This window comes from Rattus rattus, chromosome 16 (assembly GCF_011064425.1).
Source record: "Rattus rattus isolate New Zealand chromosome 16, Rrattus_CSIRO_v1, whole genome shotgun sequence".
Lineage (NCBI taxonomy): Eukaryota > Metazoa > Chordata > Mammalia > Rodentia > Muridae > Rattus > Rattus rattus.
This window is the reverse complement of record NC_046169.1, coordinates 18,641,747-18,667,214: the sequence shown is the minus strand read 5'-3', so window position 1 is coordinate 18,667,214 and position 25,468 is coordinate 18,641,747. Positions and strand designations below refer to the sequence as shown.

At 49.5% G+C, this 25,468-nt stretch overlaps 2 protein-coding genes across 4 annotated transcripts in view; one reads left to right on the top strand and one right to left on the bottom strand.

The window, feature by feature from the left end:
* The window catches only part of Fkbp6 (FKBP prolyl isomerase 6), a 70,790-nt gene extending 64,890 nt beyond the window's left edge, over positions 1-5,900 (bottom strand). Inside the window, exons 1-5 of one of the 2 annotated variants that reach the window (XM_032886958.1) lie at positions 5,816-5,900; positions 5,499-5,616; positions 3,801-3,890; positions 1,995-2,197; positions 750-869 (exon numbers count right to left, since the gene is read on the bottom strand). In XM_032886958.1, the coding sequence (XP_032742849.1) occupies positions 750-869; positions 1,995-2,197; positions 3,801-3,890; positions 5,499-5,616; positions 5,816-5,872 (588 nt within the window). In that variant the 5' untranslated portion in view covers positions 5,873-5,900. Of the gene's footprint in view, positions 1-749; positions 870-1,994; positions 2,198-3,800; positions 3,891-5,498; positions 5,617-5,699; positions 5,757-5,815 lie in introns of those variants that run through there. The other variant, XM_032886959.1, reaches the window with a different exon arrangement.
* Positions 5,901-7,716: 1,816 nt separating this feature from the next.
* Positions 7,717-24,648, top strand: Trim50 (tripartite motif containing 50). Of its 2 annotated transcripts, XM_032886916.1 has the most exons (7): positions 7,717-7,869; positions 9,457-9,863; positions 14,550-14,645; positions 20,205-20,435; positions 20,521-20,543; positions 23,200-23,324; positions 23,740-24,648. In XM_032886916.1, exons 2-7 carry the CDS (start codon positions 9,465-9,467, stop codon positions 24,318-24,320), a joined length of 1,455 nt encoding a protein of 484 aa, XP_032742807.1. In that variant the 5' UTR covers positions 7,717-7,869; positions 9,457-9,464; the 3' UTR covers positions 24,321-24,648. The 2 variants fall into 2 exon arrangements, with proteins under 2 accessions (XP_032742807.1, XP_032742808.1); XM_032886917.1 differs by lacking the exon at positions 7,717-7,869 and having other exon boundaries at positions 9,465-9,863; positions 20,524-20,543; positions 23,740-24,623.
* The last annotated feature ends 820 nt before the right edge of the window (positions 24,649-25,468 follow it).

Sequence of the window (25,468 nt, the reverse complement as noted above, 5' to 3'; positions counted from 1 at the left end):
ATTGGGATTGAGCACATACGTGGCCATGCCTGGCTTAACCAACACCACCTTTGCGTGTAAGTGTGCCTGCCTATGTGAGTGTATATGTACTGTGTGGGCGCAGGAACCCGTGGACGTCAGAAGAGGGCACCATACTCCCTGGAACTGGAGTACAGGCAGCTGAGAGTCACATGGGTGTTGGGATGAAAGTCCGATCTTCTGTCGGAGCAGTGAGCACTCTTCACTGTTAAATCGCCTTTCTAGCACCCACGCCAGTCTTTAATGTGGGCACTGAGATTTGAACTCAGATTCTCGTCTTATGAAGCGAGCACTCTTACTCACTGAACGGTCTCCCCAGCACCTTTTCGTTGAGATAGAGTCTAGCCAAGAAGCCCACGCAGGCCTGGAACCTCCTCCTACCTCAGTCTCTCAGGTACTGGAATCTTCCTAATGGTTGCCCACGAAGAACAGCAAAGGAGATGAAGCTTATGCTCTTAAGTTTTCTGGGGCTGGCGAAATGGCTCAGAGGTTAAGAGTACTGGCTGCCCTTCCAGAAGATCTAGGTTTGAATCCCAGCACCACATGGTGTTTCACAAGTGTCCGAAACTACAGTTCTTGGGGATCAATTCCCAGGGACCAGACACTCTCTTCTGGCCTCGAAGTCACTGGCATGGCCAGTGGGCAGACATACATGCAGGCCGCACAGCCATACACATAAAAATTAAATGGTAGGTTGTTTTCTGGAACACACACTTCCATAGCGTTCTTACCCGCTTGTATCTCACTTTGGCATCACAGAAGCGATTCTGGCGGAAAAGGTAGTTGCCAAACTCCCTCTCGGTTGCCGCTACCTTGAGGACTTTCTGGAGTGGAAACTGTTCTTGCTGCTCCTGAAGACCAAAGACAAGAGGGGCGGCATGGAGCCAGAAGCGCCAGTGGCAATGGCTGCCATGCTACAGTCACCAACATTTCCCTCGTGGACCATGGACTTACTGCTTGTGTGTGCAGAGGCCACACAGATGCACACTGTAACGGGCCCATCTAAGGAGCAGCCCAGGAGTCAGTGGCTGCTGTGGTCCTTCCCAGATCCCCCCAGAAGCAGAAAGCACCCGCAGAAACTGAAGGAGTCTGCCAAGCCCAGACCAATTACTCAACAACAACTTGGAAGGTCCTAATTGGCTTAGAGCCTTGGGGGTTCTACACGCTCACACTGATATCCTGACTTCATATTAGAACCTTCCATAGACCCTACTCTGAGCCTCGAAATCAGAACCCCAGGTAAGTGCAGGAACATGGACTCTGTGGAAAGACATGACGACCGTGAGACATCCACTTGCAACCCTGACAGTTTAGTGTGTGACACCAAATCCTAGGGAGGAGCGAAGCCTGTAGTAGATGAACAGCTACCACCACATGCACGTGACCGAGGATGGAATTACAAGCTTACGAGCTCTGCTTCTATAGGCTGGGGAGGTAGAGGTCACACAGGAAAGCCAAGACTCTCCCCGCCCCTCGTTTTTGGAGATGGTTTCTCTGTGTAGCTCCGGCTGTCCTGGAACCATGCAGACCACACTGGCCTTGAACTCACAGAGATCTGGCTGCCTCTGCCTCCTGGCTCCTGGGACTAAAAGCAACACCACTACCAGAGAGGAATAAGCCTTTTTCAGTTCTCAAGGAGGGACCAATTCTCTAACTTGACATACATAGCCCCAGCCCTTTAGTGGGGGTTCTAGGCAGGAACTCGCTCACATGCCCAAGCCTCAATAACCCTCATTATTAAGCTACAGTGTCTAACTTCCTGTAGGGTAGTCACCAGCCTGGAGTGAGAACCAAGCGAAGGGTGATGAGTAGCACACAGCTCCTACAGAGCTACTTTACACCTTGCATTACCTCAGACATCACTGTGCAGTAGGCTGGGTGGAACCCAGGGTGAGCGGGCCTTCTAACAAAGCCACCAAACGTGATCCCACCCCTCCATTTAGAAAGTGCTGGAAAATCCAAGGTCTGGAACTTACAGCTGAGAGTGCACAAAACTTGTCCGACTCGGCAGAGTCCAGGAAGTCAATCAGCTCGATCTCAAACAGAACAGTGGCATTTGGAGGGATGAGGGGCGGGCACCCCAGGGTACCATAAGCATAGGTTGGCTTGAACAGGAATCTAGCCAGTTCCCCTCTGCGCATGCTTAGAAGGCCCAGCTCCATGCCCCAGAGTGTAATATCTGGAAGAAAGGACCAAGAACTCAACTGAAGTTCACTCAGCATTCCACTCACAGGTACCAGTTTCCCTACTCCAACCCAAGGGAGCATGCCAACCAAGCCTTGCACTGGGGCCCAACTCAGTGCTCAGTCTTACTCCTGCTGTCCTACTTTTCCCAAATGTCACCTCCTGCAGGCTCCATCTCTGTTGCACAGTGTGTTCTCTCTGTTAAGTTATCTGCCCTCCGTGCCTGTGGACTATCTATTCTAACTGAAATACAAGACTATGTGTACTTCTATGTATGTGTTTTGCCTGTTTGAATGTATGCCAAATTCATTCACTCAATGCCCACAGAGCCCAGAAGAGGGCAACAGATACCCAGGAGCTGGAGTTATAAATGACTCTAAGCCACCATTTAGGTGTTGTAAACTGAATCCCGTCTCCTGGAAAAGCAGCCATTGCTCTTAACCTTTGAGCCATCTCTCAAGTCCCACAACTAAAATCTTATTCAAACCTCAGGGCTCTCATCTCAAGCCTTCTTTTCCTTAGTGCCATGACCCTGCCAAAAGGAGGGTAATTGTAATGTCATCAAGCAGACCCAGATCATTCCTCAGAGCTCCATGTTTCATTCAGTTCTATGGCGGCATTTCTGGATTAGAGACCAACTTCCCCAACCTAGTAAGGTCCATAAGATGGGGTTCTCATCATCTGAGCCCGGCATCTGAGGGTGTGTGTGTTAATGTGTGCACATGCACGAGGATGCTAGAAGACGGTCTCAACTTGTCATTCTTCAGGGGCATCGCCATGCTTTTGAGACAGGATCTCTCACTGTCCTGAAGTCTAAGGAGGCTCGCTAGAGAACCCCAGAGAGCCACCTGTTTCTGCCTCCCCTGTAGTATTTAAGTATACAATACTACATCCGACCTTTTAAAACAAAAACAAAAGCCAACCAGCAAAGTAAAAATCCATGGGTCCTGTGGAATGGAAAGCAGGTCCTCATGCTTACACGGCAAGCACTTGACTGACTCATTCTCCCAGATCCCATGATGTCTTATTTCACTACACATGCTAGGAAGTAAGCATTTACTATGTTTATTTCATTGATGCACTAAGAATTATGCCCACTGGATCCACGTATGGGGGCTCATGTTTATCATCCTATCACGTCAGAGATGAGGTAGGAGACTTCTCATGATAGGTGTGGGTTTCATAGTGAGACTCTGTCTTAAAAGATGCCCTGTGGCTGGAGATGGCTCAGCAGTTAAAGAGTGGTTAATGCTCTTGCAGAGGACCTGGATTTGGTTCTAAGTAACTCATGGTGGCTCACCACTGCCTAACTACAGTTCCGGGTGGTGTGCCACCTCTTCTGGCCTCTGCGGGCACTGGGCACATATACACATATGCATTTTAATAATGCCCAATGCGTAACTTAGATGCCAAGATGAACTTGCAAGGTAGGCTATCAGCCAAAAATAAGGTCCCAAGAAGAAAAGTGACAAGACGACCTGGGTTATTCCCTAAGACCAAGCTCAGCTACCAACTCTAAGCACCTGTTTGCTGGAGGCTATGACAGCCCTAAAACATGGCCTGCCTTCTTTTGCGCAGATGACCCCAGGTGACTTTACCTTCTCCAAGTTTCATCAGTCGAGGGGTTTTCCTAAAGCAATTGGAATCGAAAGGCTTATCCATGTGCTCCAGGTATCCAGAGTATTTCACTACAGCAGAGGGAAAGAAAGCACAAATGTGAGGAAAACATCCCTAAGCCCCCCTCAGAGCCATCACATCAGTGCCACAGGGAAACACTGCAGTTAGCTGCACAGTGGAGGAGTCTGTAATCCCAGCACTTGGGAAAGCGGAGACAGGGGTAGCCTCAGCTACACTGGAAATTCTATGCTAGCACCAGGCACCTGTCTGGTCAGAGACCCTGTCTAGGGTGGGAAAAGGAATAAACGAGTTTAAGCGCCTGGGCCCCAGACCACAGGAGGGCTTCTTGTGTTCGGAGTATCTGACTTCCAGCTCTGGGGTTCATGAGCTCTCCTGCTGAACTTAGCTCATGTCACAGAGGCATCAAGGGAAGAGCAGAAGCCTGCTTTACTTCCACAAAGCCCAAGGCAGGCAGGCTGGCAGCCACCTGTCATCCCAGCTCTAAAGAAGCGGAGGCAGGGGGGGGTGGGGAATTAGGTCAGGGGTAGAGCGCTTGCCCAGCAAGGGCAAGGGCCTGGGTTTGGGCCCCCGCCCCGGAAAAAAAAAAAAAAAAAAAAAAGAGGAAGGCAGGAAGAGTGCCATTTGAGGCCATCTTGGGATACAGGAGAACCTGTCTTTAAAAAAAAAAGGGGGGGGGGCTGGACCTGGCAGTGCGAAGTTGTTTAATCCCAGTACTATGGGGGCGGGGCAGAGGCAGAAAGGCAGAGAGGTAGAGAGACAGAGGCAGAGGGATCTGAGTTTTGAGGTTAGCCTGTCCTGGTCTACATAAAGAGTTACAGGCTACCCTGGGCTACCCAGTGAACCCTGTCTCAGAAACAAACAAATAATTAAAACAAAGGCATATGCCTTTAATCCCAGCACCTTGGGAGGTGAGGGCAGGCAGATCTCTGAATTGTGGCTAGCCTAGTCTTCAAAGGGAGTTCCAGAACAGCCAGAGCAGTTACAAAGAGACACCCGTCTCAAAAACAAAAAACAAAACGAAAAAAACCCAACCCACCGGAAAACAAAAGAAAAAACAAAAACAGATATACAACCACAAAAGGACGTGGCTCGGTTGAAATGTTTGACTAGCATGTACAAGGTCCAAGGTTCCATCCCCAGCACCTCCTAATAAACCAGGCAAGGTGGCATACACGAGTATGATGTCAGCATTTGGGAGGCCAAACAAAAGTTCTAGGTCTTTGGTTACATAAGGTTTGGGACCAACCTGGGACATATGCGATTGTTTCTCAAAACCAAACCCTCTCCATTCAGAGGGAACACATCTAGTCCTAAAAGACGCCATATTTTGGAAAGATGCAATCGCCAATTGAAGATATCTAGATTCCAGGTTCAATCCCTGATTCCTGAAACAAAGAACTCCCAAAACTAACCAGGTGGGTCGGTATACGTTCCCTGGGCTCTATTCCTAGCACCACATAAAATGTAGTGGTGCCCACCCCATTAGGCTAAGACTAGAAAGGTGGAAACAGGAGTATCAGGAGTTCAACCTCAGCTACATCAGCAGTTAAGAGGTCAGTCTGGGTTGCATGAGACCCTCCCTGTTTCATAAAAACAAAAATCCAAACCTAAACCATGATTCCCCAAGGACCAAGAGCAGCCAGTAGCGGCCTCCATACCCAGCACAGAAGCGTCAGGTGTCACAGGATCGCCAGCGCCCTCGCGGATGATATCTTTCAGCACACCTCGGTCCCCAGAAATGTCCAACATGCGTTGACTTAATCGCTCATAGGGAGACTGGTAGAGAGAGAGTCACAGGCCTCAGAGGTGGGAGCCGCTTGGTTCACCTCCTCAGGCCAGCGCCATGTTCCCGCCCTTACCTGGCCTAGGACGTCGTCCCCTTCCAGGGCTCCCCGGCCTCGGGTACTACCACCCATGGCCGCGCTCCGGGTGCTCCCCAGCTCGTGCTCCCAGGCTCCCAGACCCCCCTCCGTACCTGGCAGTCGTCTCGCGATGGTGGGATTCCGTTCCTGAGGCGCGAGAAGACACTCATCTTGCCGCTCAACCGTCGCCAGAGGCCTCGCCGGAAACGACTCCCGGAAGTCAGGCACCACGCGGGCTGTGCACGAGAAATCAGCACGTGATCGGCGCAGCGAGCATGCGCTGAGGGTCTCCCAGCACGCACTCATTACACACGTCATGGCAGGCGCAAAGCATGATGGAGCCCTGGGAGGGCTTCTGACAAAGTATTTTATGGGACACAAAAGCCTTTCTTTTGGTCTCTGTTATGTCTGGCGTTCTGTCACAAGTGGGACACATCAGCACAAAATTAGTGATTGAGAGCGACATGTGTTTTTTTACCTCGCGGTTGACTAGTTAGATGCTCAATAGCTTTTTTGTGTGTGGTGCTGTTGATAAAAGTAGCCAATATTAGGCAAGAGATCTACTACTGAGCCCCATCCCCAGGAGGATTCTAAGTAGGTGCCCCATCTCTGAACCATGCATCCATCCAGTCGCATTACTGAGGCGTCCAGGCAGGCTTTCTGCTGATGAGCTAAGTCTCCAACCTGGGACTTCAACTTCCCTTCCTTCCTTCCTCTTTCTTTTTCTTTCCTTTTCTTTCTTCCTCCCTCCCACCTACCCTCTGTCTCCCCCCGCCCATAAAGAGATCTGGTGAGCCTAGAACTAGCTAGGCAGAGTAGGCTGACCTCGAGAAGTTACAGAAATTCGATACCTGCCTCTACCTCTTACCTGCTGGCAATCAAGGTGTTTACAACCAGAACTGGTTCCAAGATTTCAGATACTAAAAGTTCCTATTTTAGTAGCATTGACAGGAGTCCCATATCAAAAAGAGTACTGTCCACATCAAATTAAACAAATAGACCCAGTAAGTTAGGGTCGTAATTCAGGAGCAGAGTGCTTTTGTACCATGCTCAAGATCCTGGTTCTCTCTCCTAACAAGGCAGGAAACAAACAATGCCAGTTAAGATGGCCAAGTGGGTAAGGTGCAGTGTGCCACCAACCCTGACAACCACGCACTACAGCTGGAGGGAGAGAACTGAGTACTGCAAGTTTTATCCCCTGGCTTCTCGTGCATAAAGTGGCCTACACTTGCAAGCATACACATAAATGGTAAAATACATATACACACATACATATATACATACTACATATATACATACGGGCAGGCAGCTGGTAGGAGGATATGAACCAGGACCGTGACTGTCTGGATTGGAGGACCTAGTCTGGCAGAAGGCAAGGGACTGACTGCAAATTCTCTACAATTAGATCTTTTGTTTTGTTTTGCTTTTGAGATAGTCTCATGAGGCTCAGGATGGCCTTGGGCGTGCTATGTAGCTGAGATGAACTCGACTCCCGGCCTCTGGTCAGCATTTTCCAAATTCTGGAATTACAGGTGTTCATGGCCCTGTCCAGTTTCTAACTTGACCTTGAGTGGGAACATACACAAATAAGATATACATTACATTGTGTGGTTAAGATCTGTTGATGTTACAACTCAGATGCAAAAAAAATCAGAATAAGCCGTGTGTTTTATCACTGGTGTGTGTGTGGGGGGCGGGTTGTCCCACACTTACAAGACGAGAAAAATCTAAATAAATAAAATACCTTTAAAGTTCTGGGCTGGGGTATTCAGAAAGCGTCTGCTCACACATAGCTCACACCTACTCTTGTCCAGAGTTGGTAAGCATAAAAGGCCGGCTTGTCTCAACCCTCCCCCATCTTGGGCAAGGCCACAATCTGCCTGTCTAGGTTATCATAAGGGACCCAGCAGAGGCTGCCGCCTCAGTCTCGTGGTACGTGACCCACTTTCCACCTGATTCTGGATGACCTTGAGGACACAGGTGTTGCTGGGAAAAGGGAGGGGATGGGAGAAGGGGCAGACACTAGGCAAGTGGACTCTGTGTTCAGCTGGGTGCCCCAGGTCTCCGTGTCAGCTGCCCCATTCCGGGAGGAAGAAAAGACTTGAGTGACCGGAAAGAGCTGCTAGTCTGAGGCCCTAGCGGGAGGCCTGCTGGATCAGGAGATCAGGTAATGCCGTAGTCCGGTGGGGATGGGGTTGTTATCTTGGTCAGTAGAGACTTTGTTTCTGTTTCGGAAGAAGAGCACCCAGGCCTCCTTATCTCAGCCTCTGAGGACTGTGTTGTTCTGGGACAAGGGACTTTGGCTCGCTGTTAGGGATGTAGCTACTGAGATTCTGATTTACCAAACATGCTTGAGGCCCCCAGGGTTCTAGAGTCAGAACTGTTTAGATGGGGTCTAGCAGAGCACACCTACAATCCCAGCTACACACAGGGTTCAAGGCCATCACCTTTTGCCTGAGCCCTATCCTAAAAAGAAAAAAAAGTATCAATCTTGCTTTAAGATTGCTTAAGTGGCAGGTCCCGGGAGGTCCATGCCTTTAATCCCAGCACTTGGCAGGAAGAGACAGGCAGATGTCTGCCAGTTGGAGGCTAGCCTGGTCTACAGAGAGAGTTCTAGTATATCCAAGGATACAGAGATAAACCCTGTCTTAAAAACAAAAAAAAAGGGAGGGGGGGATTTAGCTCAGTGGTAGAGCACTTGCCTAGCAAGCACAAGGCCCTGGGTTTGGTCCCCAGCTCCGGAAAAAAAAAAAAATTAAACAAACAAAAAGTGCTCGACTGGAAGGTGTATGTTACAGATTCCTGGGTCTCAAGAGAGATTCTTCCTTGAACTAGAGTCTCTGACTGGAGCTGGGGCTCCAAGACTTCTAGAACAGCAGTTCTCAACCTTCCTAATGCTGCAACCCTTTAACACAGTTCCTTCTGTTGTGTGACCCCCCCCCATAAAAAGTATTTTTGTGGGTATTCCATAACTGTAATTTTGCTATTGGTATGAATTGTAAACATCTGTATTTTCCCTGTGGTCTTAGGCAACCACCCTGAAAGTTGTCGGACCCTCAAAGGGGTTGCAATCCACAAGTTGAAAAATCACTGCTCTAGGGGTTGGGGATTTGGCTCAGTGGTAGAGCGCTTGTCTAGGAAGCGCAAGGTCCTGGGTTCAATTCCCAGCCCCGAAAAAAAGAAAAAAAAAAAAAGAAAATCACTGCTCTAGGATAATTTAATGAGAGCCTGTCTTAAAATATAGTAAGGAGAGGGATGGAGGGGCGCCTTTTAAAAAGGTTAAAAGAAGCCTGAGGGTTTACTGCATCTGTAACGTGCTTGCCTAGCATGCATGGGGTTCTGGGTTCAATCCTCCGATGCTGGGAGCATGTGTGTGTGTGTGTGTGTGTGTGTGTGTGTGTGTGTGTGTCCGTGCACGTGCACGCATGCGTGCAATAGCTTTATGTGACATTTGTGTTGCTGGCGACTGAACCCAGGACCTCATGTATGCTAAAAAAAAAACAAAACAAAACCCTGACTTAGACTCCCAGTTGAGCTGTACATCTAGGCTCATAGAGGCCATTGTTTTTCCACTTAAGTCCTTTTTTTCCAGATGGGGAAACTAAGGTTCAGGGTCCTAGTATTCTAAGATCAGAATCCAGGACCGGCATCCTTTTCTCCCTATTTCCAGCTGTCTTGGGGGTAGGGTGGGGGAGCAAATACAACAGATGGAGGGAGTGGCAGGATAAAGGACCGACTGCCACCTGTGTTGCAGCTGTGTGCATGGCTTGGCAGCTGACTGTGCCAGAACTCCAGGACCAGCTGCAGTGTCCCATTTGCCTGGAGGTCTTCAAAGAGCCTCTGATGCTTCAGTGTGGCCACTCCTACTGCAAGGACTGCCTGGATAGCTTGTCTGAACACCTGGATTCCGAGCTGCGCTGTCCTGTGTGTCGTCAGTCAGTAGACTGCAGCAGCTCCCCGCCTAATGTCTCCCTGGCCCGGGTGATCGATGCTCTGAGGCTCCCGGGGGACACAGAGCCCACCGTCTGTGTGCACCACCGAAACCCTCTCAGCCTCTTCTGTGAGAAAGACCAGGAATTCATCTGTGGTCTCTGTGGCCTGCTGGGCTCCCACCAACACCACAGAGTCACACCAGTCTCCACCGTCTACAGCCGCATGAAGGTGCGAGGGGCGGGCGGGCCACTAGGGGGAGGAGCAGAGCAAAGGGCGGCTCTCCTGCATTCTCTCTTGCGCCCCCACGTGGTAGATCAAGGCTACTGCGCCAGGGCTCCAACTTCATTTTGGGAATGTATGGCACACAAACACAAGTATGCATTCATTCATTGGTTTTTAACACTTATTTGATTATTGGCTGGTTGACTGTGTGCACACATGTGCTACGACATGGATGTAAAAGTCAGAGGGTAATTTGTGGAAGTCAGTTCTCTTCTTCCACGTGGGGTCCCCTTTGTTGGTTTTTGAGGACTTGCTTGTATACCAAGTCCTGAGGATCTGAACTGCAGGAATGATAGGGAGCCCCTTTCCAGACTTTTCCTCTTCTTTTGCCTTGTATCTCTGTCTTATTTTGTTTTCCTTGCTGTGCTAGGGATGGAATCCAAAGCCTAGTTTACAGCTTAAGTAGCCTTCTGCCACTAAGCAACTTCCTAGGTACAGTGGCATGGTTTTGGTAGTGCTTTATTTGGGCTATGACAGCAGACAGCCCAGACTGACCTTGAACAATAAATCTCGTCTCATTCTCCACAGAGCTTGAGATTATAGGCACGTGTTACAACAGAGTTCTTCTTTTTGCATTTTTTATTCTTTTATGTATGGAGGACGACTTCAAGGGATCAGTTTTCGTATTCCACCACGCTCGAACTCAGATCATGCTTCTCCTGCTGAGCCAGAATGCTGGCCTTGCTTCTTCAGAGCCCCTAAGCCTATCTTTTCACAAGCATGAGGGTGGGGCCTTTTCTTCTTGCCCTAGTTCAGCATTTACAACAGAGGTTCTTAACCTCAAGACCCTTGTGGGGCTGAACTACCCTTTCACGGGGTTTAACATACCAAGTTTCCTGCATATTAGATATTCATATTGTGATTCATAGCAGTAGCAAAATTAAAGTCATAATGTAGCGATGAAATAATTTTATGGTGGGGGCTCAGCTACAGTATGAGGAACTGCATTAAAGGGTCTTAACATTAGGAGAGTTGAGAACTGCTGGTCTACAGCCACGGCTGGCAAGCCATAAATGTTCGAAATATAAGTGTTAAGGGTGGGAATTCCTCAGCCCATAGACTGTTATCAACAGTTACTATTTATTTCTCCAAATGTCATATATACTAATATATTTAGTATATAAGGCTTGAGAGTCATGTTTCTAAAACTGGAGGCGTGGCTCAGTGGTAGAGCCCCTGCCTAGAATCCCCCAGTGAGGGGCTGGGGGCGTGGCTCAGTGGTAGACAGCTTGCCTAGTGTGTGGAAAGGCCCTGGGTTTCAGCACCAGAAAAAAAGAGAGAAAAAAATATATATATATATAAAATAGTTTGTAAGTAGGACTGAAAAGGGTCAGTTTTAATTGTTCTTTTTTTTTTTTTTTTTTTGGTGCATTTCTTTGTTCCTTCAACCTGGAGTATAACATCAGGGTTCGGCAAAGTCCTGTGCCTTTCACTCACATGTACACAGTCAGTGTCTAATATGTGCAGGCACTGTGCTTGTGCCTGCTGTAGCAGTAGGCAAAGGTCTCGCCAGGCCTGGAAGATGCATCACTTGGGGTCTGCTGAGCTCTGTGTGTTGGATGCCCAGGCTAAGTACTGGTGGCTGACAAGAAGCAGCGTAAGGAAGGAAGGATTCACTTTGACTCGTGGTTAGAGGCTACAGTCCATCATGGCCGGGAAGGCATGGCGGCAAGAAGGTGAGGGGGCTGCTCGCACAGCATCCACAGTTAACAAGCAGGGAGAAACGGATGCTGGTATTCAGCTCATTGTCTCCTCTGACTCAGTCTAGGACCCCAGCCTGTGGCATGGTGTCCCCCACCCCCACTCAGCTTAGATTTGTCTTCCTGGACTGAACTACTCTGGAAAGCTTTGCAGACACACCAGAGATGCATAGCCACTCCTAAATCTAGTCAAACTGACAATGGAGATTAGCCATCATAGTGGTCATGGATTCTGCAAAATCTCAAGTAGTCATGGAAGGCTTCCTGGAGGAAGTAGACTACCAGCCTGAGACTGAATCACAGGAAAGGCAGGTGGTGGGTGTGGGGTTGGGGGAAGAGTTGCACCTGCAAAGGATCAGGAGGTATTGGTGAGGTCATTCCAATGCCGGGGGGAGGGGACAATGGTGAGGGCACTTGCTGCACGAGGGCCTGAATTGGAATCTCCAGCAGTGTGTGAAAAGCACGCATGGCTGTGCATGTCTGTGACACTGGCGGCATGGAAATAAAGAAACAGGAGGATGGCTGGGGCATGCTGGCTGCCAGCCTACCTGCAGTTTCACCGAGACCCAGTCTGAAGGGAATAAGACAGAGATGGGTGGAATAGAGCATTTGGCATCCTTTTCTGGGTTCCACAGATGTGCAAATGGGCATGAATACCCATATGTGTATGGGCTGTGCATCACACACATACACGCACACTCACACATGCATACGCACGCGCACAATCCCACAATTCAGGAGGGAATGTGAGGTAAAGAGCCAAGCCTGGGGGTGAAACCTACAATCCCAGCCTTGGGAAAGTGGAGACCATAGGATCAGAAATTCCAAGGCAGCCTTGGTTATACATCAAGTGTACAGCCCACCTGAGTGACAGGAAACCTTGGGATATGGGGAGAGAGGAAGAGAGAGTACCATAGAGGAGGAGCATAGGGATTCCTATGGTATCCTGGGAAGTAGAGGGCCAGCACTGGGCTGGAGAGATGGCTCAGTGGTTAAGAGCACTGACTGCTCTTCTAGAGGTCCTGAGTTCAAATCCCAGCAACCACATGGTGGCTCACAACCATCTGAAGTGAGATCAGATGCCCTCTTCTGGTGTGTCTGAAGACAGCGACAGTGTACTTAGAGGGGCAGCACCTTGAGATCAGCGACTTTGCCTCTGAGGCCTTGGGGTGGAGACTAGAATGTGGTGGTGATGAAGCCAGGTGGGGTGGCCCACACTCTGGAGGCTGAGGGAATGGGATTAGGAATTAGAGGCTAGGGCTGGAGACAAGGTTCAGAGGTTAAGAGCACTGACTGCTCTTCCGGAGGTCCTGAGTTCAATTCCCAGCAACCGCATGGTGGCTCACAACTATTTGTAATGGGGTCTGATGCCCTCTTCTGGTGTGTCTGAAGACAGCTACAGTGTACACACACACACACACACACACACACACACACACACACACACACACACACACCACTCACGCATGCATGCACACAATAAATAAATAAACAGATAAATAAATAAATAAATAGAATTAGAGGCTAGCTTGGGGTATATAAAGAGTATATATGTCTTTAAAAAAACATAAGCAACAAAAAATAAACAAACAAACAAGTAAACAAAACAGCACTTGTGAAGCAGAAGGATCTGAGCTGACAGCTGGGCCAGTGAGTCAGCTCAGCATGTAAAAGCATCTGCCACGCAAGTGTAAAGACCTGAGTTCAATCCCCGCATATGGTAGAAGCACAGACTCCTTAAAGCTGTCTTCCTCTGACCTTCACAAATGTGCCTTGGCATGGACACGTGTAGACATTTAGACTAGGTCTCAATACATTATCCTGCTGGCCTGGAATTCACTCTGTAACACAGGCTGGCCCGGAACTCGCTACCTTCCTGCCTCAGTTTCCTGAGCTGGGATATAAGTGTGTGACTTGGCTGCATAGTTTCCTCTCCCCACACCCAGCTTCCAGTTTCTTGCTTAAGGAAGTGTGGGCATTCCCTCCCGAGCTGGAGATGCTCTGTGCCTGTGTGTATTGGACAAGAACAGGACATCAGTCACCCTGGATACCTGGGCTTGCTGACCTCAGTCACCCTGGATACCTGGGCTTGCTGACCTCAGTCACCTTGGATACCTGGGCTTGCTGACCTCAGTCACCCTGGATACCTGGGCTTGCTTGCTTCTTCTTTTTTAGAATATTTGTTGTATTTTATGTGCATGAGTGTTTGGCATGAGTGTGTCATGTGCATGTACCTGGTCCTCTAGGAGGTCAGAAAACACTGTCAGATCCTCTGAGACTGGAGTTAGAGATGGTTGTGAGCGTCCATGGAGGTGCTGGGAATCAAACACTGAGCCATCACTCCAATACCCTTAAAAAAAAAAGCCTTCCGGGGTTGGGGATTTAGCTCAGTGGTAGAGCACTTGCCTAGCAAGTGCAAGGCCTAGGTTCGGTCCCCAGTTCCAAAAAAAAGAAAAAAGAAAAAAAAAAAGTCTTCCTTTCCTTTGCCCCTTTCCTCCCTCACCATTCCTTTCCTACCCTCTGCTTCCCCTCTCCTCCCCCTCCTTCCTTTACTTCCCCTCCCCTCTCCTCCCCTCCTTTCCTTCTCTTCCCTTCTCCTCCTTCTCTCTCACCTCTCCTCCCTTCTCCTCTCCTCTCTCTTCTACCTCCCCCTTTCTCCTTCCCTCCCTGACACAGTCTGGTTACCTGTGATGCAGGCTGGCCTTGAACTCCTGCCTCGGCGTCCTGCGTGCTGGGATGACAGGCACGTACCACTACAGTCACCTTCCCTAATGCTCTTCACCCGGGTGTGGGGGACAACTAGAAAGCTCTGGCTCCTACTCTGGCTCCACTGTCATAGTCACCGGGAAAGTCTCAGACGGGAAAGGGTTTGCGCAGGAAGGGAAAGCACAATTGGCCAGCTACTCACAGGACCGCGGTTTATTCCCTCCAGGAAGAGCTTGCAGGCCGCCTGTCTGAGCTGAAGGAGCAGCACAGGGACGTGGAGGAGCACATTGGCAAACTGGTCAACAACAGGACCCGGATTATTGTGAGTCCCTTCCCTCCGCCTGGGCCTGAGATCCATCCACCCTGTTCCTACAGAACTTTTTCCCACCCCCTTCTCCCCACCAACCTGCATTCCCTCTTTCTGACAGAGTGTTGTGTAACCCAGGCTGATCTTGAATTCTTGATGTAGTTGAGAATGACTTTGAACTTTTCATCCCTAGACCTCCTCTTCCTGAGGGTCGAGGTTACTGGCGTGTTCCATCATGCTTCATTCACGCAGTGTTGGGGATCGAATGCAGCGTTTCATGTCTGTTAGACAGGTGCTCTACTACTGAGCCACATCCCTGGGAAATTCTAGGGAAGAGCTCTGTCCCTAAACAACACCTCTAACCTCTCTCTTGGGTATTGTAAGCAAGTGCTTTCCCACTGAGCCACGCCCCCAGCCCCTCACTGGGGGATTCTAGGCAGGGGCTCTACCACTGACCCACACCCCCAGCCCCTCACTGGGGGATTTGAAGCAGGTGCTCTACCACTGAGCCACGCCCCCAGCCCCTCACTGGGGGATTTGAAGCAGGTGCTCTACCACTGAGCCACGCCCCCAGCCCCTCACTGGGGGATTTGAAGCAGGTGCTCTACCACTGAGCCTTGTTCTCAAGCCCCTTGCTGGGGGTGCTAGACGATTGCTATGCCCCAACCTTTATTTTCTAACTTTATTTTTGTTCATTTTATTATTGCTAGTTGTGAGCACAGGGTTCTAGCACTGAACCATACCCCCAGCATTTTCCAGTTCACCCTTTATAGAAGAGGGTGCCTTCCACACAGAGCCAAATTCAAAGAATTCCCGGGTGGCTGGGGAAGGCTCCATTCCTTATAAGGGAATTGGACCCAGTTGTCAGAAGTGGTTCCAAGTTGGCTTTTGTTCAGAGTCCTTTGGGGTTGTGATAAGACAGGACGGGAGTCCCAGAGATAAAGTCCCAAAGCTCTCCCAGCTCTCCTCCATATCCTGGTGCCACCTGTATCTGCTTGCCCTTGGCAGCTATCTCGAGGAATGGGGGAACAAGAGTCTGGACACAGATCTGCCAGCGTAGGAGTGGCAGAGAAGGGACATCAAGTTATGCATGCTCTCTCTCAGCTCTCCTGAGCCTTAGGAGAAAGATGACAGAGGTTTCTCTCTGTAGCCCTGGCTGTCCTGGAATGCACTATGTAGACCAGGCTAGCTTCGAACTCACAGAGACCTGCCTGCCTCTGCCTCCCCAGTGCTGGGATTGAAAGTGCGCACCACTCCTGACCAGCTGATGGGAATGTTTTTTTAAGCTAGGAAAAACCTGAGGGCCCTTTAACCTGATTATAGCGGAGCAGCTGTCATTGTCTGACCTGTCCTGTTAGTAGTAGGGTTTGGTAAGAAGTATATAATGCCTGCCTTCCCCTTCTACAGCTGAATCTAATTCTTTTCCTTTTCTTCTTTTAGTTTTTGTTTGTTTGCTTTACTTTTGACATAGGGTTTTACTATGGCTGTGTAGTTCTAGGCTGTCCTGGAACTCAGAGACCTGCCTGCATCCTGACTGCTGGGACTAAAGGCATGTGCCACCATACCAAGTCCTACTCCTTTTATTTTGTGTTATTACAAATCATTTTACTCTTTGGCTATCCTTCACAACAACAACGACGACAACCTGCATGGTGGCACATGCCTTTAACCCCAGCACTCGGGAGGCAGAGGCAGGCAGGTAGGTTTCTGAGTTCCAGGACAGCTAGGGCTACACAGAAAAATCCTGTCTCAAAAAACAAACAAGGGGGTTGGGGATTTAGCTCAGTGGTAGAGTGCTTGCCTAGGAAGTGCAAGGCCCTGGGTTCGATCCCCAGCTCCGAAAAAAAAACAAAACAAAAAAAAAACAAAAAAAAAACAAACAAACAAAAGATCAAATATTTGCCAAATGTATTCTTATGCTCAAGGTCAACTGAAGATCATTTTCAGGGTCTGCATAGGAGCCCCTGGCTCCTTTAATCCATCCACTATCAATCATGTTGAGGGGTGTATCAGGGTCTTGCCGACCAGGGGGCCTCCCCCAAGAAGTGTTGAAGGTGTTTCATTCTGTGGCTCCCCTTATTTTCCAGTCTGCACTCCTGAGAGAGTGAACCCTGGGTTTCCACAGCTCCCTTTCCTCAAGAGGATGAGGATTGGTGATAATCAAAGCCTTAGGACCCTTTGAGAGGCAGCCTGCTGTTTCCTGGAATGTAGCTGACCAAGGATCAAGTATGAGCCAAAGAATTGGCTGCCGTCTTAGCCCCTGGCTAAGCTTGACGTTGGCTTCCAAGTATGGTTATTGAACATTCGGAAGGTCACTTACACCAATATTTAAGAACGAACAGCGTGTTCAAACGTAGCTGTTGATAACATCGAGATAAAGCTTGACAAAGCCACATTTCCAAATAAACCTTAACTCTGTTAGGACTCAGTTTCCTAACTCGAAGCTAAGTGGAGACCGTGGGCAATGATCTTGATAAAACAGCAAACCTTTGTTCTCTGAGCATGTGTTTTGTTTTTTTGGGTATTTTTTCTTGGTTTTTGTTTTTGTTTTTGTAAGCCCATACTATTTTTCCTAATAAAACAACTTTATATTTCAATGTAAATGGAAAGTGTAGCTTAAACACAGAGAACGTAAACATTACGTCTTCAGTAAGTAACAGCTGCAAATGCAAACCAAACAGTCCGGAAGATAATTTTAATAATTTGTTTAACTTTATTTCGTGTGCATTAGTGTGAAGATGTCAGATCCCTTGGAACTGGTGCTACAGACAGTCGTGAGCTACCATGCCAGTGCTGGGAATTGAACCCAGGTCCTTTGGAAGAGCAGACAGTAATAATAAAAAGCGACCAATCTCAATTCTTGAAATCTGGGAACAGTAGAGTCTAGAACGATCAACCCCCGAGGGAGGCTATTTCTCCATTTGGGTGAGACTGCAGGTTGGAGCAGAAGTCACCACATCCAGAAGGGTAGTGGACACATCAATATGGACTTCTTGGACTGTTTTGTGGAACTAGCAAACAACATTCTAAGAATGTTTAATTACATATACATTTTGCCTTCTGCTTTAGTATTTCAGTCACGTTATGGACTAGAATTTGGCCTGACTTGACAGTTTTCATTCATATGACCCATCTTAATTACTCTTCTATTACTGTGAAGAGAGACCATGACCAAGACAATTCCTATAAAAGAAAACATTTAATTTGGGGCTTCCTTATTATTTAAAGGGTTAGCCCATGCTCATCATGTTGGGAAGATAACAGGCATAGAAACAGAGCAGTAGATCAGAGCTTTACATCCTAACCCACACGTGGCTAAGGGGAATGGGAGAGGGGCAGAGACAGACGGGGAGAGAGACAGACTCTGGGTCTAGCCTGGGCTTTTGAAACCTCCAAATGCACACTCAGTCATACACCTCCCCTAACAAAGCCAAGTGTCCTAATCCTTCTGTCTTTGGATTTCATTGCTGTGAGCAGACACCATGACCAAGGCAATTCTCAGAAGGACAACATTTAATTGAGGCTGGCTTACAGGTTCAGAGGTTCAGTCCATTATCATCAAGGCAGGAGCATGGCAGCGTGCAGGCAGGCACGGTGCAGGAGGAGCTGAGAGTTCAACCTCTTCATCTGAAGGCCACCAGGAAAAGACTGGCTTCTATGTGGTTAGGAGGATGTTCACATGGTCCATGCCCACAGTGGCACACTTTCTTCAACAAGGCCACACCTAATAGTGCCTCTTCCTGGGCCACACATATACAAACCACCATACCTTCCCAAACAATTCCACTCACTGGTGACCAAGCATTCAAATGTATGAGCCTATGGGGGCCATTCTCATTCTTTTTTCCCCCCCAGAGCTGAGGACTGAACCCAGGGCCTTGCGCTTGCTAGGCAAGCGCTCTACCACTGAGCTAAATCCCCAACCCCCATTCTCATTCTTATTCATAAGCCAATGTGGTGCTGTGTGAAATTGAAGGTGGAAGATTGAGTCAACAGTTACAAATCTGGCTTTCTGAGACAGTGTTCCTCTCTATGTAGCTCTGGCTGTCCCGGATTTGCTTTGTAGACAGGGCTGGCCTCGGACTCATAGAGATCTGCCTGCCTTGCCTCCCTATTGCCCCTGTGAGCACCAGAAACACATGTGTTGCACGTGCTTGCTACAGGCAAAACACGCACAAAGTAATAAAACAGACCTGAGACATAGATTATTTTGATGTGTATAAGTGTTTTGCCTGCATGCATGTATGGATGTACACCACGTACATTTTTGGTATCCACAGAGGCCAGAAGAACGTATCAGATCCCGTGGAACTGGAATTACAGACAGTTGTGAGCTGCCAGTATGTACTAGGAATTAAACCCGGGTCCTCTGCAAGGGCAACAAGTGCTCTTAACTGCTAATCCATCTCTTCAGCCACAAATCTTTTCTTTTCTTTTCTCTCTCTCTCTCTCTCTCTCTCTCTCTCTCTCTCTCTCTAAAGATTTATTTATTTAATGTATGTGAGTACACTCTAGCTGTCTTTAGACACACCAGAAGAGGGCATCAGATCCCATTACAGATGGTTGTGAGCCACCATGTGGTTGCTGGGATTTGAACTCAGGACCTCTTTTAGAGCAGTCAGCACTCTTAACCACTGAGCCATCTCTCCAGCCCTCTCTTTCTTTTTTTGAGCTAGGGTCTCTTGTAACCCTGTCTGCCTTGGAACTCACTGTATAGACCATGCTAGCTTTGAACTCACAGAGATCTTCCTGGCTCTGCCTCCCGAGTGTTGGGATTAATGGTGCACACCACCATGCCCACCTCAATGCCCTTTTCTGACACAGCAAAATGTACCATGATGACTCAATGGAAAATACCTAGTGATGACTCAGCAAAAGTCCAACTGTCTTCAGTAAAATGAAAACTATGACTAAGAACAGAGAAAAAAAAAAATAAGCCGGGTGTGCTGGTGCACTCCTTTAATCCCACCGCTTGAGAGGCAGAGGCAGGCAGATCTCTGAGTTCGAGGCCAGCCTGGTCTACTGAGTGAGTTCAAGGACAGCCAGAGCTACATTAGGAAGCTGCATCTCAGAAAACCAAACAAATACAACCAAACATAACCAGGGCAAACCACAATTCAACAACAAAAAAGATCAAACCACGGCTCAGTCTCCCAAAATAAATCAAATCACGACTCAGCAAAAAGAGCCAAATTGAGTAAAGCTCCAGATGGAGACTGAGCAAAATCACCAATAATGGCTTAGCTGAATCGCCAACCATAACCGTACAGTGGCTGCTCTAGGATTATGAGGTTAGGATCAGGGTCAGGGTTAGGAATAGAGTAAGGTACTTGCCTAGCATGCATGAGGCCCCAAGTTCAATCTCCAGTCCTGCTAAAAGTTAAAAAATATAAACTAGAAGCAGGTCACCCCTAGGTCCCCCCCAGTCACATGAACCCAATATTGTATCATCAGCCCACATGGCATCTAGGACGAGCCCCTTCAGGACGGGCCAGAAAGACAAGGCCCTGGGGATGTTGAGGGCAGCCATTCAGCTCGGTTGTGCCCGCACTGTGACCGGCCCTCCTGTCTTAGAATGAGTCCGACGTCTTCAGCTGGGTGATCCGAAGAGAGTTCCAGGAGTTGCACCACCTGGTGGATGAAGAGAAAGCCCGCTGCCTGGAGGGGGTGGAGAGCCACACGCGTGGCCTGGTGGCCTCCCTGGACATGCAGCTGGAGCAGGCTCAGGGTACTCAAGAGCGACTGGCCCAAGCCGAGCGGGTGCTGGAGCAGTTTGGTAATGAGAGTCACCATGAGTTCATCCGGGTGAGTGGACAAGAGCCCAGCTTTCTCCTCAACGACACATAGTTCAGACACAGCACTAACCCCCTGTCCCTCTCTTCTCTTCCAGAAGTTTCACTCCATAACCTCCAGGTAATAACCTCAACTGAAGCTCCTGGGAGAGAGGTCGACAGTGTGTCCAGTGGTGGCTGGCACGGGCATCTCATTCCCATGTTCCCTTCATGTGGTCGAACCCTAAGCTGCTCCCCGTGTGTGTCTGTCACCGAGCACGGGGAACATAATGGTAGTCAAGTGCCTGCCATCAGGGTTCTGGTAAAGGCTGGTCCCATCCCTGTGGTAGCTATGGCCACTGATATTGCCTCAAGCTATGACAGCACTGTGGAGGACGGTGATGGCCAGGGACTGGTGTGACAGCTGAGAAGACCGCAGTGTGCGAGTAGGTGGAGAAATGAGATTGCGGTGTGCAGGGCACAGGATGTGGTGAAGTTTATCGATGGCATCAACTATTACGTGTGAGGAAGGGGAGGGGAGATGTACCCGGCAGCCAAAGCCAGAATGAGGGGCTTCAAGGGGAGGGGAAATTTAGCGAGTGCTGGAGAACTCAACAGTTCTGAGCCCAGCCTGTCGATGTGTGGCACCTTATTTTCTTTCTTCCTAATTCTTTTTTTTTAAGATTTTATTTATTTATTTTATTTATATGACAAGTACACTATAGCTGTCTTCAGACACACCAGAAGAGGACATCAGATCCCACGACAGATGGTTGTGAGCCACCATGTGGTTGCTGGGATTTGAACTCAGGACCCCTAGAAGAGCAGTCTGTGCTCTTAACCACTGAGCCATCTCTCCAGCCCTTTCTTCCTAATTCTTATTTTATGTGTATGAGTGTTTTGCCTGCCTGTATGTGAGTGTGAAGTACACACAGAAGACAGCATTGGGGTCTCAGGAACTGGAGTTACAGTTGTAAGCTGCTATGTGGGAGCTGGGTATCGAACCTGGGTCCTAGAAGAGCAGCCAGTGCTCTTAACCACTGAGACAGCCACCTTTCTTGTTTTATGTGTGGGTGTGCGTGCACATTTATGGATGTGGAAGCCAGAGGCCAGCTTGGCTGTTGTCCAGCTTCGGTTTTGTTTTGTTTTGAGACAGGGTTTCTCACTAGCCTGGGGTTCACCATGTAGGCTAGGCTGGCTGGTCAGAGAGCCTCCGGGATCTGTCTGCCTCCAGTTTCCCAGGATTTATTGCACTTGGCGTTTTAGATTTACGCTTTTATTTTATGTGATGCTTTGCATGCACGTATGTCTGTATACCAACTGTGTGCTCCGTGGCTGAAGAGGTCAGAGGAGGGAGATGGATCCCGGGGAACTGGAGTCTCAGATGGTTGCCATGTGCGTGCTGGCAACCACACCCAGGTCCTGTGCACGAGCAGCAAGTGCTCTTAACCAGTGAGCCATCTCTTCAGCCACCATGACTGGTGGGTTCTGGGGTTCGAACTCAGGTCCTCATTCATTTACCCACTGATCTACCTCTAGCCCGCCCTGGTTTTCTTTCATCTTTGGGGCCACAGGCCTAGAGAGCACAGATGGAAATGAACAATTTGCTTAGCTCGGCTGGGAGCAGCATCAGGTCACCGGATGTGATGGTTCTCAGGTGTCAACACACGTGAGAAACACCTGGCCGGCTGGCTAAAACACATTATACATTATACAACTTTCCCCGGGTGATCGGTTTCTGATGAGCAGATCTGGGCCAGGGCCTAACAAGTTCCCAGGAAAGTTAGATTTGTCTCCCCAGACCCGTGCTTGGTCAACACCTGCTGTATTAGTGACCTCGCTTTGCTGAGACCAAATTACCTCGTGCAGATGACTTAGGGGAGGAAAGGTTTATTTTGGTTTCAGACGGCTCTCAGTCCAGCATGACCAGGAAGGTGTGACAGTATTCATGGCTTGTGCTGGCAGATAGGAAGTAGAGGGATAAGGCTGAGGCCAGAAGTGAGGCTAACGTTCAAAGACCGACTGCGTGACCTATTTCCACCAGCCAGGCCCCGCCTCTTTCTAAAGAGTTCTACCAGCTGGGGATCAACTTTCGGAACAGAGTCTGTGGAAGATGCTTCCAATTCAATCATAATGGCAGCTGTGCAGAATCCCTACCGTGTCCTGCATGGCTTGCTTCTGGAGACCTGACTAGGCATCGAGTGAATGAGGAGAGACAAGTGCATAGACACACAGACAGAAAAGCTGGGGTCAGGTGGGACGTGCACACTCCGAGGCAGTGGCCTCAACTACACAGCCACCCGGTATCCTGGCATGCTCATTATGTGCGGTGTGTGGGGGCTGGGTGGGAGTTAGCGGGAGGTGTCTATGGGTCAGTACTCTCAAACATCTGGAAGCTGCAGCTTTTGCACATCTTTGGTAGACTTTTACACGCTGTCAACATTTGCACTGGGACCAGAGGAAGGCTTTGGCCTCCCTTTGAGCCCCACCCTGGGGAAGGCTTTGCCATTCCGAGGTCTGAGACATTGAGGTCCTTGACCTGTGTCAGGTCAACAACTGCGTTCCCGCAAGACTTCATCTGCACTTTGCATATTTCCTTGGGGCTTCCTCGGCTCCCCAACAATTCCAATTCTAGGAAGCAGGCATGTTCCCAGGAAGGAGCTTTGAGGAGAGAAAAGGGTGGTATCATGAATGTGTGGCCTCAGTGGTGAATTTATTCCTGTGGACCCCCACATGAGAAGGAGGGCGGGAGGCAGCCTTAATACAGACTCCCTGACCACTGGAACCCATGCACACAGGGCAGAGGTCCAGCAGGCTCGGCCTTTGGAAGGCGTCTTCAGCCCCATCTCCTTTAAGCCTGCTCTCCACCAAGCTGACATCAAACTGACCGTGTGGAAGAGGCTGTTCCGGAAAGTTCTGCCAGGTGAGGCTTCAAATTGTTATCCTCCCAATTCATCAACGATACCAAGAGGCATATAGAGAACGTGAAGGGAGCCTGCAGGGGGGTGGTGAGGAGAGAGTGGGAGTGGCACACACACTTGCAAAGCAGTACACCTGTTCCCTAGCAGAACTCCTTCACAGTGGCCGTGACCAATGTGCTTCACAGGCATGATCCACCCACTGACCCACTAGCCCAACTCATCCACTTACCTTCCTACCCCATCCACCCTTCATCCCTTCTATCCACACAGCGCCATGCCGGCCCCTTCCAGGTCCCGGGGACATAGAGTCAGCACGATTCCTGTGCTTGAGGACCTTGCCATTCCAGACCTTGCCATCACCTCCTGGGCAGGGTCTGCGGCTTCTCTGTGAGCCAACACAGGCCTTTTCTCTTGTAGCTCCAGAATCTCTCAAGCTGGACCCGGCTACTGCCCACCCTCTCCTGGAGCTCTCGAAGGGCAACACGGTGGTGCACTGTGGCCTCCTGGCCCAGAGACGCGCCAGCCAACCTGAGCGCTTCGACTACAGCACCTGTGTCCTGGCTAGCAAGGGCTTCTCCTGGGGTCGCCACTACTGGGAAGTGGTGGTGGGGAGCAAGAGTGACTGGCGCTTGGGGGTCATCAAGGGCACCGCCAGTCGCAAAGGCAAGCTGAACAAGTCCCCAGAACATGGGGTATGGCTAATAGGCCTGAAAGAGGGTCGGCTGTATGAGGCTTTTGGCTGCCCACGGCTGCCACTGCCCGTGGCTGGCCACCCTCATCGCATTGGCGTCTACCTACACTATGAGCAGGGTGAGCTCACGTTCTTCGATGCTGACCGTCCTGATGATCTGCGGGCACTCTACACTTTCCAGGCTGACTTCCAGGGCAAGCTGTACCCTATCCTGGACACATGCTGGCATGAGAGGGGCAGCAACTCACTGCCCATGGTACTGCCCCCACCCAGTGCGCCTGGCCACCTCACACGTGCACAGGTATAGGCCGTCCTGGTACTGTCTGCCCATTGGTCTATCTTGCTAGACACAGGGATTTGAGGGGTTCTGCTGGGTCTCAATGTTTGGACTGCTCGAGAAGGTTCTTCACACCCACGTGTCCCTGTAACATTTATAGCAGGGGACAGAGCCTCTCCCTCACCACATAGGGGTATGCATGCTACCTCACACCTTACCAGCTCCACTCAACTGTGCTTCCTAACCCTTCCAGCAGAGGGCAGACACTGTCCCTCACAGATTTAATCTTTATCACTGGGACCTTCAAACATCTATTAAAAACAATAAATTTGACATCTTTTCTCATTAATTATTACTACTACTGTTTTAATATTTATTTTTATCTAGGGGTATGCTTGGGGGGTGCTGTGCCCACAGAGGTGTTATCAAATATAGAGCAGTATAGAGCGGCTGTAGCAGGAGTAAGGAGGTGCCTGGTAGGCGCTGCCAAGGTGTCCCCTTGAGGAATCACACCCGAGCGACAGGCTTAGTATAGAGTTTGTTGGGAAAGGGAAGGGAGTGGGGTCTTGGAGAGGGATAGAGGCAGAGAAGGGGGTGGGGCAGGAAGAAAAAGAAAGAGAGGCAGGGCAGGTGTGGACAGAGAGAGAGTGAGAGGAGAGGGGGCTTGGGTAGTGAGCAGTCCTCATATATGCTGCTGCTGTACCTGCAAGTGGCGCAGGTGGCAGCCGATGACGCAAGCTGTTGCTAGGTTGCTGTTGGGCAGAACCCAGCAGAATTGGCTGTAAGCCAATAGTCAGAAGCTATGGGATCCCTTGACGGCAAAACGTGTCTAGGAACAGCATGTGCTTCTAATGGCTGAACCACCTCTCTTAGCCCCAACTACTATTATTTTGATAGAGTCTCATGTAGCCCAGGCTGGCCTGAATTGGCTAGCTTAAAACTACCTTGAATCTTTCCTGATTCTCCTGCGTCTACCTCTTGAAGTGTGCCATGCCTGGTTTATGAGTGCAAGGACTGGGACCAAAGGCCTTCTGCTTGTTAGGCAAGCCCGCTATAGACTGAGTTACATCATCAGTCCTCCTCCCCCTCCCCACCACCACCACCACCACCATCATTATCATCATCATCATAATGTTGAGAATTGATCCCAGGGCTAGGCATGTGCTCTATGTCTATGG

Bases quoted from the DNA above. Each gene is read 5' to 3' on its own strand.
- Trim50 (XM_032886916.1), top strand. From the start codon at position 9,465: ATGGCTTGGCAGCTGACTGTGCCAGAACTCCAGGACCAGCTGCAGTGT. The intron at 20,436-20,520 runs GTGAGTGGACAA...CTTCTCTTCCAG, and splicing joins GTCACCATGAGTTCATCCGG to AAGTTTCACTCCATAACCTC. The intron at 20,544-23,199 runs GTAATAACCTCA...CCATGCACACAG, and splicing joins TTTCACTCCATAACCTCCAG to GGCAGAGGTCCAGCAGGCTC.